Source organism: Podarcis tiliguerta (assembly GCF_965153285.1).
Source record: "Podarcis tiliguerta genome assembly, chromosome: 11".
Classification (NCBI taxonomy): Eukaryota; Metazoa; Chordata; class Lepidosauria; order Squamata; family Lacertidae; genus Podarcis; species Podarcis tiliguerta.
The window spans coordinates 3719362-3731534 of record NC_139544.1 but is presented as its reverse complement, the minus strand read 5'-3'; the positions used below and the strand labels follow the sequence as shown (position 1 = coordinate 3731534).

The window sequence follows — 12173 nt, the reverse complement described above, 5'->3', positions numbered from 1 at the left end:
TAATTTGGCAAAGTAATGTGTTATTTCATTTACTGTGATGCATCCATAACCTTTTTAATCATTGCAGATAAAGGGTCTGTAATTAAGAGAAAAGGAAAAGCCATGCTTCTTATTTTGCCATAATTCAGCACCAGATCTGTACACTGCAACCATAGAGAGGAAGCTTTGTGCATGAAATGACACTAAATAGAAGAGTAAACAGTATGAAGAGTAATGTGCAAATTCCAGATCAGGTGGAAATAATGACTAAAGGTGGTCTATAGAAAGTTAAAAATGAGGTGGCCCAAAACATGTCAACATCAGAAAATTATCAAGACTAAGAAAAACTCCAGTCAAACATTGTGCCATTCACATACATTGTCAGACAGCAGTTTTACACCATCTACTCTGCACAATTTATCTTTCTCCTATATGTAGCTTATAGCTCATCTTTATGAAGGTGTTGATTTCAAGAGCCTCAAAGTTCTTGGCAGCTAGGATAATATTCTCTAAGAGATTGTCAATGGATTGGATTGTAGTTTCCTCTGAAAGTCAGTAGTTTTCTGCAAGTAACTTGGGAGGATTGGTGCCATAAGGTCCATATAACGAGGCACCCCAGCTGTAATAGTAGGTGTTATCATCAACATTGCTTAGTTAAATGATCACAGCAATTATTTGGCATACATTTAGGCCTTCTCACTGGCTCCTCCCAGAATCTGGCACTCCCTCTCTAGAGAAGTTAGACTGGTATTCTTGTCCTTCCACCAGCAGGTGAAGACATTACTGTTCCAACAGGTTTTTTTGGAACTGACTGCTTTGTAATGAAAGGGCTAGTCCTGTGCTGTTTTTGTTTTAATTATTTGTATATTATATGTCTGGAAAGATAGAAACAGATAGCTATAGAGATAGATATATGTAGTTTTAACTCTGTCAATGTTTGATTGTTTTTATTTATTTATTGTTTTTATCTGTAAGCTGCCTTGAGTCGCTGCTAGGGGAAAAGGCAGAGTATAAATATATTAACAACAACAACAATTTCTGTCCACCAACCATGTATCCACATGCCTGCAAACTTCAGGTTAACATTTCAAGAATCTGAAGAAATAGACTGTACTCCATGAAAGCTTATGCTGTAATAAATTTGCTAGTCTTCAAGGTGCCACAGGGCTTTTAATTATTTCTGCTACAAAAGAAATTGTCTAATGGATGTAAAATGCCTATTCAAGCTAAAAAGGATGGCAACAAAACTGCATGCATACCCTCCTTTGTCTATCTTCATGACAGACACATGACTGATCCAGGCAATTTTTTAAAAGTAACTGAACAGCTGAAAAGATTAAGTGCATTCAAAATACTTACTGCATAAAGCACAAAACTTGATAATAGCAACATACCTGTGGTCTCCCTGACAACAGAAGATATGGCACTAAAGAATTTGACCAATTGTCTGCTGATTGCTAATGAGTGAACAAACCACTGTTTGTTTGGAAGAAGAAATCTGACATCTTATCACTTATATAGACAAGTTAACCTCCACTGCTGGTCTGAAATTAGTGACACATCGGTGCAAAACAAATGCTACACAGCAAGATGCATCTGTTTCAAAAATAATTTTATACGGCTATGATGGCATCAGCTGTTCCATGTTGTTTAACTATTTCCTTATACAGTGGTACCTCCGGTTACGAACTTAATTGGTTCCAGAGGTCCATTCATAACTGGAAACCACTCATAACATGAGGTGCGCTTTTGCTAATGGTGCCTCCCGCTGCGTGCGCGCCGCTAGAGCATAACTTCTGCTCGCATCCCAGGGCAAAGTATGCAACAAGGAGACCTACTTCCGGGTTAGTGGAGTGTGTAACTTGAAGCATTCGCAAGGGGGGGGGTGGTACGTAACATGAGGTACCATTGTATTACTTATACAAGATGCTTATTATATAAATCTTGTACCTTCTTATAATTGAGCATGTCTGTACACAACCCTTATTTCTGTTGTGCATTTGCATCAACAGGCTATTTATAGCATTTTTCCATCTTCAAAGGCTGTGTCTCCTAGTACAGTCACAACTTTGTAGGCATCAATCTAATTTAGATGTCATGGGTCAGATTCAACTAATGTATCCCATCAGCAGAAGCACAGCTTAAGGGTTTCCCCAGCACTATATATAGGGCTTCACTCCCCTCCCGCTCCACTCAAAATTGGCTCTGGGAGCTTTAGGAGAACCCCCAGAACAGCACACAGTTGGGAGGACAGGGATTATTCTGTCTGGCAAGCCAAATGATCAGCTTAGCACAATGCTAAATTGCTCACCTTGCCTGGTAATGACACTAAGATCAGCAAATAGAACCCAATTAGTTTTACCGTGGCCTAATGATTATCAGCTTGCGATGGTGGGGAAGAAAGCTTTTTTTACTGTTGGCACTGGTTTTATAGAACCAATTTTATAGAACCAAGTGAAATATACCGTATTTTTCGCACTATAGGACGCTCCCGACCATAGGACGCACCTTGTTTTAGAGGGGGAGAACAAGGGAAAAAATTCTCCCCCTCTCTGCTCAGCGCCCCTTCAGCGAAGCGGCAGGAGAAATGGAGCCCCTTCCATTTCTCCTCCCACTTGGCTGAAGAGGCACTGCGCAGCTCTCCATCTCTGCTCCCCCCCCCCCCATATTTCACCAAGAACACTTTTATTAAACATGAAAGATGCCAGGGTGGTAAAAAAAGAAAACACCAGAAAAACCTATGCTGCATTTTAAATTCCTCTTTGCAAAAGGGCTAAAGCAAGACATTTAAATGTCCCAGCAGTGCAGAGTTCCCTTTTAGTTTGTCCTGCTTCTCTTTATTAAAAAAAAAAAAAACAGAAGTGAAATTTAAAGCTGCTTGCATGGTTTATGAGCACGTTTAAGGATTTCCTGATACCACCAGTTCTCAGCTCAGCTAAAAATAGTTTGCAAGAGCTTTGCGATCTCTGATAGCCTAGTATCTCTCTCTCCCCCTTTACATATAGGTTGTGGGGAGGATGTAGCCCTCCATATATTGTTGGGCTCCAGCTCCCATCAGCCAGCGGTGATGGGATTTGTAGCCCAGCAACACCTGGAATGTCACAGCTTCGCCGTCCCTGATTTTGGTTTCGTTCCCACGTAAGCTAAGTGTGCCATCAAGTGCAGCTACAGTTGGATTGCTGCGCCTGAGGCTGAAACAGCCGGCACACTTATCTTGGGAGTGAGACTCCCTCAGCATCGCTGAGACTTGCTTCTGAATAGACCAGAGAGGCTTGCCCTCTGGCCCCGTGAACTAAGCGCGAGCGCCATTGAGTTCAATAGGAACCTTCGACGCAGCGTGCCATTCCTCGGTGCAGCCCCGCACAGGATCTGCTTCCTCGTTCAGGTTCGCATCCTCCCCCAATGCAACGGCGGTGCAACCAGGAGTGGATCCCCCACCCCAGAAGAGCACCCCTTCCCTCCCAAATTGGCCATGCGCTCCAGAAAGGGGGGGGGGGGGGAGATGCACCGCTTGCCCGCCTCACCCAGCCCGGACAGGGGCGGGTGGAGAATGTCAGCTCGAACAACTTCCTACTGGGCTCCCGGCGGCATGTGGTTTGTTTGTTTTTTTAAAAAGCAACCTCTTCAACTGGAGCGTGGAGGAAGCGATGAATGGCCAGAAAGGGGAGGTGGCTGACGCGCTGCACTCCCCGGGCCACCGCCTGTCCTGCCTGTGCATCTCGCTCCACCCCGCCACCGCTGCTACGGCCGCCGCAGAGGAAACAGGCACCGGGACGCTGCCGCTCGGGGCAAGGCACGGGGCCGAGACAGCTGTGCGGGGAACCTGGACGGCACTCCTCCTCCTCCCTCGCTCTTCCTCCCCCCCCCCCAGAGCTTGCTACCGCTGCTGCCACAGCCACCGCGGAGGAAAGAGGCACCGGGACGCTGCCGCCCGGGACAAGGCAGGGGGCAAGATGGCTGCGCGGGGAACCTGGACGGCGCTCCTCCTCCTCCCCCTCTCTCGCTCTTCCTTTCTCCCCATAGCCCGCACTGCCAGAGCTGCCAGAACTGCCGCGGAAGAAAGAGGCACTGGGACGCTGCCGCCTAGGGCAAGGAACGGGGCTGAGACGGATGCACAGGGAACCTGGACCACGCTCCTCCTCCCCCCCCTCTCTCGCTCTTCCTCTCTGCTGAAGCCAGGAGAGTCTTGCTCTCCCGGCTTCAGCAAAAGGAACCAGAAGCCTCCAGAGCACAGTGGGGCCTCCCGCTGTGTTCCGGAGGCTTCAGGTGGCTATCCCAGAAGCCTGGAGAGTGAGAGGCGTCAATGCGCACCGACCCCTCTCGCTCTCCAGGCTTCAGCGAAAGCCTGCCTGCACTCCATAGGACGCACACACATTTCCCCTTCATTTTTGGAGGGGAAAAAGTGTGTTCTATAGAGCGAAAAATACGGTAGTTCTTATAGAACCTGATGAAATACAAGAGGCCCCGATCTGTATTGGCATTGTACTTTAGAAGATACACCTATTTACAGAGCCATTCCCTTAAACCAGGAGACTCTGGTTGAGAGTTCAACTGCTGTACTGTTTTAATGGGATTGTTTCATTGCATATTTTAATTATGTTTATCTTTTAATGTTTTGAGACAGGGAATTTTATTAATGCAAGCAGCTTCTGAGCTCTGGGTGCAATACTGTGCCTAAGATTTCAGATTAAAACTGCCACCGATGGAAGGAAAGGAGGACCTTTTTCCACCTCCCCACTTCCAGCCACTCTTTGAAGATTGGAGAAGGGACCCTCATAAGAATATTGGGGGAGCGGGCAAGGGAAGTATGGCTTTGTTTTTTGCAGTCTTCAGATGAGGACTAGACCATGTGAAAAATGAACACAAGATTTTAGCTGCAGTTCATTCATTTTCAGCTTTGTATTCTTGTTATAAAAAAGCACGCCTAGACACTCCATTGCGGTGCCCATAACCAGTGCTTTTTTTCTTAAAAAATGTTTAGGGGTACTCTCATTTTCCTACTCCTATTGAAATACTGCCCCTCAATGAGGCCAAACTTAGATTTACAAAATGCTTAGGGGTATGCGTACCCCTGCATACCCCCAGAAAAAAAGCACTGCCCATAACCTAGGTTTAAGGTGCCATTTAGCTCCTAGCTTTCATATCTCAGCTTCTAACACTGTGTGGTGGGATTGTTTTTATACTTTTAAACTACTTAGAAGCTCAGTTTGGCATTCAGCTGTAAAAAAAATAACTAACAAACAAACAACAACAACAACCTTGCAACAACTGAACTTTCCAGATACTTGCCCCAACAAAGACTGTACGGCAGTATCTTAATCTGGATGTAACCAAGGCATGCAAAAGATTTGCCTTCAACATCTAGAATAGGTTAAACACTTATTCCTTGATGGGCTGAATCAACAAAACCTCCATCTCATCTGGAGTATGTCTCAGCTTGTTTAACCACAATCAGTCCGTCACTGACCTCTAACATAAATTACATTAAAAACCCTTCTAAAATATTTTTAAGTGGCCACAAAACCAGCCAGTCTGTTTGCACCTAAACTCCTTCCAAAATTTAATGGTTTTAAGAAGTCATATGTAAAACATGTAACCTACAGGAAACACTTTATGCTTGATTTCTGGTAATTTACAATTATGTGAGGGGGGAAACGGCTGTTAAATTTAAGCAGGGGTAAATAAAAATGGATTAAGCCAAAGCAGTCGATATCAGGGCAGAGTGTTGAGATCATACCCAATGAGCAAATGAATTCCAACCAATGCAAATAAACTTTATGCTTGCCTTTTGGTAATTTAAAATTACCAGTATGCAATACAACAGACAGGATAAGAAAAACAAAACAATAGCTACTGAAAATTTGAAATGCGAGTAACAGAAGTGTTTATAGTTACAGGTAGGTAGCCGTGTTGGTCTGCCGTAGTCGAAACAAAATAAAAAAAATCCTTCCAGTAGCACCTTAGAGACCAACTAAGTTTGTTATTGGTATGAGCTTTCGTGTGCATGCACATTTCTTCAGATACGTTCAGAAGTGTTTATGGAAAGCTTGTACTGCAACAAAATGTGATTTGCCACACAGCAACTGATATGCATTTAGAAAGGTTGTCAATATGCAACTGCAATATGCAATATGCTATTTATATTACATTCTGAACACACATTTATATGGGAAGCATTCTAAGCTAAGACTTACCTTATAAAACAATTTAGTAGATGCATCCTGTATACATGGATTCCAGTTTTGATCTGAAGTCTAGAAGACAAACAGGAAGTTATTACAAAAGAAGCACTACAAAATTATCTCTTAATTCTATTTTTAGTAAGGTAAAGGTAAAGGTACCCCTGCCCATACGGGCCAGTCTTGACAGACTCTAGGGTTGTGCGCCCATCACACTCAAGAGGCCGGGGGCCAGCGCTGTCCGCAGACACTTCCGGGTCACGTGGCCAGCGTGACATCGCTGCTCTGGCGAGCCAGAGCCGCACACGGAAACGCTGTTTGCCTTCCCGCTAGTAAGCAGTCCCTATTTATCTACTTGCACCCGGGAGTGCTTTCGAACTGCTAGGTTGGCAGGCGCTGGGACCGAACAACGGGAGCGCACCCCGCCGCGGGGATTCGAACCGCCGACCTTCCAGTCAGCAAGCCCTAGGCACTGAAGCTTTTACCCACAGCGCCACCCGCGTCCCTATTTTTAGTATAAACACATAAAAAAACCCACATGGCTAATACTGTACAAAGATCAACTGAGCTTGAAAATTTTTCCCACAATAAAGCACAATATTAAATTTTTGAGAAAATGTACTTCCCTCTCCCTGGCCACCTAACAGGCTAGTAGGCTTATCAGCTGCATCATATCACACTGAACTTTGTGATGTGAACACTGCTGTGATGCATAGCTGTCAACTTGTCCCTTTACTTGCGAGGAATCCTATTCGCAATAAGGGAATTTCCCTTAAAAAAAGGGAAACGTCGACAGAAATGATGTGATGAGCATTGCAGGGGGTTGGATTAGATGAACTCTGTGGTTCCTTCCAACTCTACAATTCTATGATTCTATGAACAGAGTCTGGTCCAGTTATTGATAAGTGATCCGCTCTCCCCTCCTGCACTACCAAAGATGAGTTTGCAAAGCTTCCACTTTTGATAAGCCACAGCTTATCATGTCACCCAAGCTGACAAACTGTGATAAGCATTCATTAAAGGTAAAGGTAAAGGTACCCCTGCCCGTACGGTGCTGGGACCGAGCGACGGGAGCGCACCCCACCTTCATTATGGTCAGCTTCAAAAACCGTGGTTTGAAATTGGCTTATTTTAGACTAACCATAGTTAATGCGAATTACACTTCATCAGTCGGTGACACAGCAAGCTATGGTTAACTGAAAGTGGAAGCAAAACCTTCCAAACTTGTCCTCCTGATTGTATGGGGGGGCATGAGAGTCAAAAAGAAAGCAATGCTCATTCACATCTTGTTAAACCATAGCTGAGTGCAGAGGTGGGAAAGCTTAGGCCAGGGACTGAATGTGGCCCTCCAGTCTCCTTTAACTCGCCCTTGGGACCCTCTCCATGCTACAGCCTTACTGGGACTGCTTTGCACCTTCCATGAATGTTTTTGTAAGGTAGGAATTTGTCCTCAATCTCCTGCCCGGCTATCATATAGAGACAACTATGTAACTGTGCATGGAACAAGTGTAGTGTACACAGGTAAAATTTACATTAGCTGCTTCACCCTCTTCTGCCTCTTGCCCCATCTATTTTAGCAGAATGTGGCCAGCAGGTCTCTCAGTCTCCATTTGGCTACTGCTATCTGTGAAATCCCTGGTGAGTAACACCACAGTTCTTCCACTCCCTAGACAAGCCCATTCCATTATGATATCTTTTCAAAAAAGCATTCTATGATTGCCCCAAAGCTATAAAAATGTATTTCCTAAGGGGAACTACCAAAAACCAAAATATTTGTATTAATAGTAGGTTTTACCATTTGTTATAACATTCCATTTTCTGAAGAATTTAGATTGCAAATTCAATCATTATTGCAAGTTCAAAAAAATCTACCTTTGAGTGTAGAACATGATTAAAAAAATTAAAATAGGGTTATGCAGCAGTAGTTGAAAGTTATGTACCTGTAAACTAAGATTTTGAAGCGAGACACCAAACGACAACGGAATATCTTTATTTGTAATCTGAAAATAAACAAAAAGGTTATTCACCAAAACAGACACGATTTGCAACTTGGATAAGATAACGTTAAGATTTGTGACTATTTATCTAATAAAACAAAACAGATTTCCAAGGGCACAAGGCAAAGATGCCCACTATCACCTCTATTGTTTGTTTTAGTACTGAAGTACTAGCAGGAAGAATAAGAGCAAATGCAAATATAAAACATGTGAGAGTAGAATGTCAAACATATAAATTGAAGGCATTTGCAGATGATGTAGTTCTTACATTAGAGGAACCAGGGAGTAGTATAGCCATAGTGATTGAAGAAATAAATAATTTTGATAAAGTAGCAGGATGTAAGATAAATAAATTGAAAACTAAGATGTTGGTTAAAAACATGGATGCGTAGGCAAAAAAGGATTTAGAATCACTGAGTGGGTGGAAAATGAATAAAAAAGTGAAGTATTTAGGATTATGGCTAACAACTAAAACCCCCAATATATTTAAAGATAATTATGTTAAAATATGGAAAGAAGTTATTTTAAGACCTGGAAATATAGGGGAGAATCTGTGTTGGGAAGGATTTCAGCCATAAAAATGAATATTTTACCTAAGATGTTGTTTTTATTTCAAACCTCTCCAATAATTAACAATACAGACTGCTTTAAAGAATGGCAGAAGGATATTTCTAGATTTATCTGGCAAGGGAAGAAACCCAGAATAAAATATAAAATATTAATAAATGCTAAAAAAGAGGGGGCTTCACATTGCCAGATTTTAATTTATATTATGAAGCAGCATGTTTGTGTTGGTTAAAAGAGTGGATAATGTTGGAAAACACTCAGGTATTGGATCTGGAGGGTTATGGTATGAATTTTGGCTGGAATGCATGTTTGTGATATGGTAAAGGTAAATACATTTTTTAAAAAAGAATGTCATTAGGAAAAATATACAGAGAATTTGGGAGAAGTATAAAAACCTGCTAGAGAAAAAAACACCTTTATGGCTTTCTCCAATTGACGCAATCTCACAAAAAAACTTAACCTGGGAAGGAGATGGATAGCATATAAGGAACTTTTGGTCTTTATGGAGCAAGAAGCCAAATTGAAGAAGTTTGAAGATGTTGGTACCCAGGTGACAGACTGGTTACAATAACATCAATTAAATGAAACGCTCAAAGCTGGTAAAAAATGTGGTTTCATTGATCAGAATTCAATTTTGCAAAGTATCTGATAGAAAATAGTGATAAATTAATATCTAAGGTGTATAAATTACTGTTGAAATGGGAAACAAAGGATGAAATGGTAAAATCAACAATGATCTGTTGGGTGAGAGATCTGGGTCACAGCCAGTAAATTAAAAAGGAAATTACATGGAAATGATCTGTAGATGGTACCTGACAACATTAGCAAAAATGTTTAAGTCAGAGTCAAGTAAATGTTGGAAATGTCAAGATAAAAAAGGAATGAGACCACCACTGCAAGAATGTTAAGCTTTCATTGACTACAGGATGCTACATTTGCTGCAAAAGACAAACATGGAGCCCTCGGGAGAGGGGGGACTCTTATGTCTACAGGGTAATAAAACGATAATAAAAAATGAAAAACTAAAAGATCAGCGTGGCCTGATTCTGTTCATCCCACTAAAACTACTGCAAACTGTCGCTTCTAAGCATAGCAAGAGGACATTCTTTACTACATAATATGCTTTCAGATGCTTTTATAAACAGGTATGAAGCATCTCAAATTCTATGCTATTCTTTAATTATTTGTAAAGCTGTGTTTGTAACCTAGTTAAAAGTTTAAACTTTTGCAAGAAAATGTTCAATGTTTTAGTTACTTCTGGTAAAAACAGATAAGCTCTAAAACAGAGCTTTCCAAACTTTTCATGATGGTGACACACTTTTTAGACATACATCATTTCATGACAGAGTAATTCAGTTTTAACAGCAAATCCGCTGTTAAACTAACCCCTTTCCAGCCCTGGGAGAAGTGCAGGGAGTGTTTTGGCAACATACCTACAAATTGCAGCCCAAACACTAATGTGTTGCAACATACAGTTTGGAAAGCTCTACTCTAAGAAATAGTTCAGTCCTTAGTGGCTACATAGCAACCAGAACCGAACAGTTACATATTTGTGTGTGCGCGTGCACGCTCACATGGGGGCTAAGAAGCAAAGAAGCAGGTGTGACCTAGCAGATGATCAAGCAGGCAATACTTGTGATGTCAGCAATCTAGCCTTTTGGCTACGTTAAGAAAAGTTCCTGTGTGTGCGGAAAGGACAATACAGTGGACTTTCGGGTTACGTACCTCTCTGGATATGTAACCTTCGGGTTGCGAAAGCAGCAAACCCAGAAGCATTTTTCCGGGTTCCGCCGCTTGCGCATGCACAGAAGCGGCGCCTCTGGTTACAGATTTTTCGGGGTGCGCACGGACCCCCGGAACAAATTAAATCCATATCCAGAGGGTCCACTGTACTGAAATAATTCAGACCTGAATATTGACAAAGAATAATTATGTTCAAACAAGCCAACTGGATTTCTGGATTTTTATGGGGGGAAATGTTTGTTTGCTGCACCATGTGACTATAAAAAGAGTTCCCTCTCAATACCAACCCCAAGAAGGGAATATGGGGCGGAAAAGCCAATGGTAGAGAAGACCAAGTGGAACTGAGAAGACCAATTCCAAGAAGGACAATTGGAAGAAGCCAATTGGAAAATGGATTGCAACTGAAAGAAAGGATGACAATTTAAGAAAAGACTTAAAAGAAGCAGAAATCTGAAGATGCAACAGGTATCTGCAGGCCTCACCTTTTTCCTGTTATTGCTTGTTACATGATTCTTAGCCTGGGTCCATGGTATATGTGTATGTGTGAGTATACTCTATCCTCTGTGTATTTTCACGTTTGTGTACTATGTAGGGCAATATCTTCACTCCAACTTCTACTTCCTTTTTCCCCAGGATCAAGCTTCACAAGGGAAAAGAACATCTTGCTGTGTAAATATTTTTAGATAATAAAGCTTTTAACATTCATTTTTGGTCTAGTTATTTGTCCTTGCAAATGAAGATCCAAGATTGTGGTCTGGTTTTTCATCCAGGTATCCTTACAATCCCTTTTGCAAAAAAAGATTCCTAAAATGTGTGTTTTGGGACTGATCCACTTGCCACAGACAGCAACACTGTTGTTTATAGTTCATTTTCCAGTTCCATCCACAAACTGGCTCGTAATATGATGACAGGGCCTTATCTATTTTGATTTGGGAACAGTGCCTAGCAAAAATAATAGATTAATAGAGCAGCTTCATGCTTTTTCTCCTCCAAATATCCCAAAGCATAAAAAATTAACATACTATTTTGACCTCTCCCGGAGAGCTCCAAACTGCAATCATGCACAGTCACATGCAGAAAGCTAACAGTCATTCCCTGCAGCAGTGCAATGTTCAGTTTCTTTGTAGGCTTGCAAGTTTGATAACAAATTATCTGTAACCACATCTTGAATTATTTATAGATATTCCATACACAAATACTTACATCATCCTCATAGCGAATATGGATGTTAGAAATTTTCAACTGAAGATTTTTGATGACCTGAGTAATTAGTTTTTCTATGAAAGTGTCTTGCTTCTCTTCTGGTTTATCTAAATTAAAGCACAACTAATGAATACTTAGTATGATTAAGCATAAGGAGTGGCATCCAGTGTTAGTGATAATTGAGTACCCATTGAAATCAATACACATTGGTCTACTTTGAGTATGGCTAACATTGGATATTCTCTACAGAGACTAAACCAATGTTGACTGATTAGCAATTTGATGTACTTAAATTCAATATATTTTAACCAGAGACCTAACATGAGTAATATTAGAACATTAAATTGCAGGTGTGATTTGGGCTCTTCTTGTTGTTGTTCTGTTGGGTGCCTCCTTATGTTTTAAGGCAGGAATAAATAATTCCGTGCCTGTCATATACAACAACAACAACACCCCCCGCCCTTCTGCAACTCCTCTCAACTTGGCTTCTCTGACTGGGACTAAA

General features: G+C 41.7%; 1 protein-coding gene across 3 annotated transcripts in view; it reads right to left on the bottom strand.

Moving 5' to 3' along the window:
- The window catches only part of VPS13A (vacuolar protein sorting 13 homolog A), a 146903-nt gene that overhangs the window by 121256 nt on the left and 13474 nt on the right, over positions 1 to 12173 (bottom strand). For all 3 annotated transcript variants that reach the window (XM_083403280.1, XM_083403281.1, XM_083403282.1), the window contains exons 6-8: positions 11669 to 11775; positions 8099 to 8158; positions 6174 to 6233 (exon numbers count right to left, since the gene is read on the bottom strand). In XM_083403280.1, coding sequence (XP_083259406.1) covers positions 6174 to 6233; positions 8099 to 8158; positions 11669 to 11775 — 227 coding nt within the window. The remainder of the gene's footprint in view (positions 1 to 6173; positions 6234 to 8098; positions 8159 to 11668; positions 11776 to 12173) is intronic.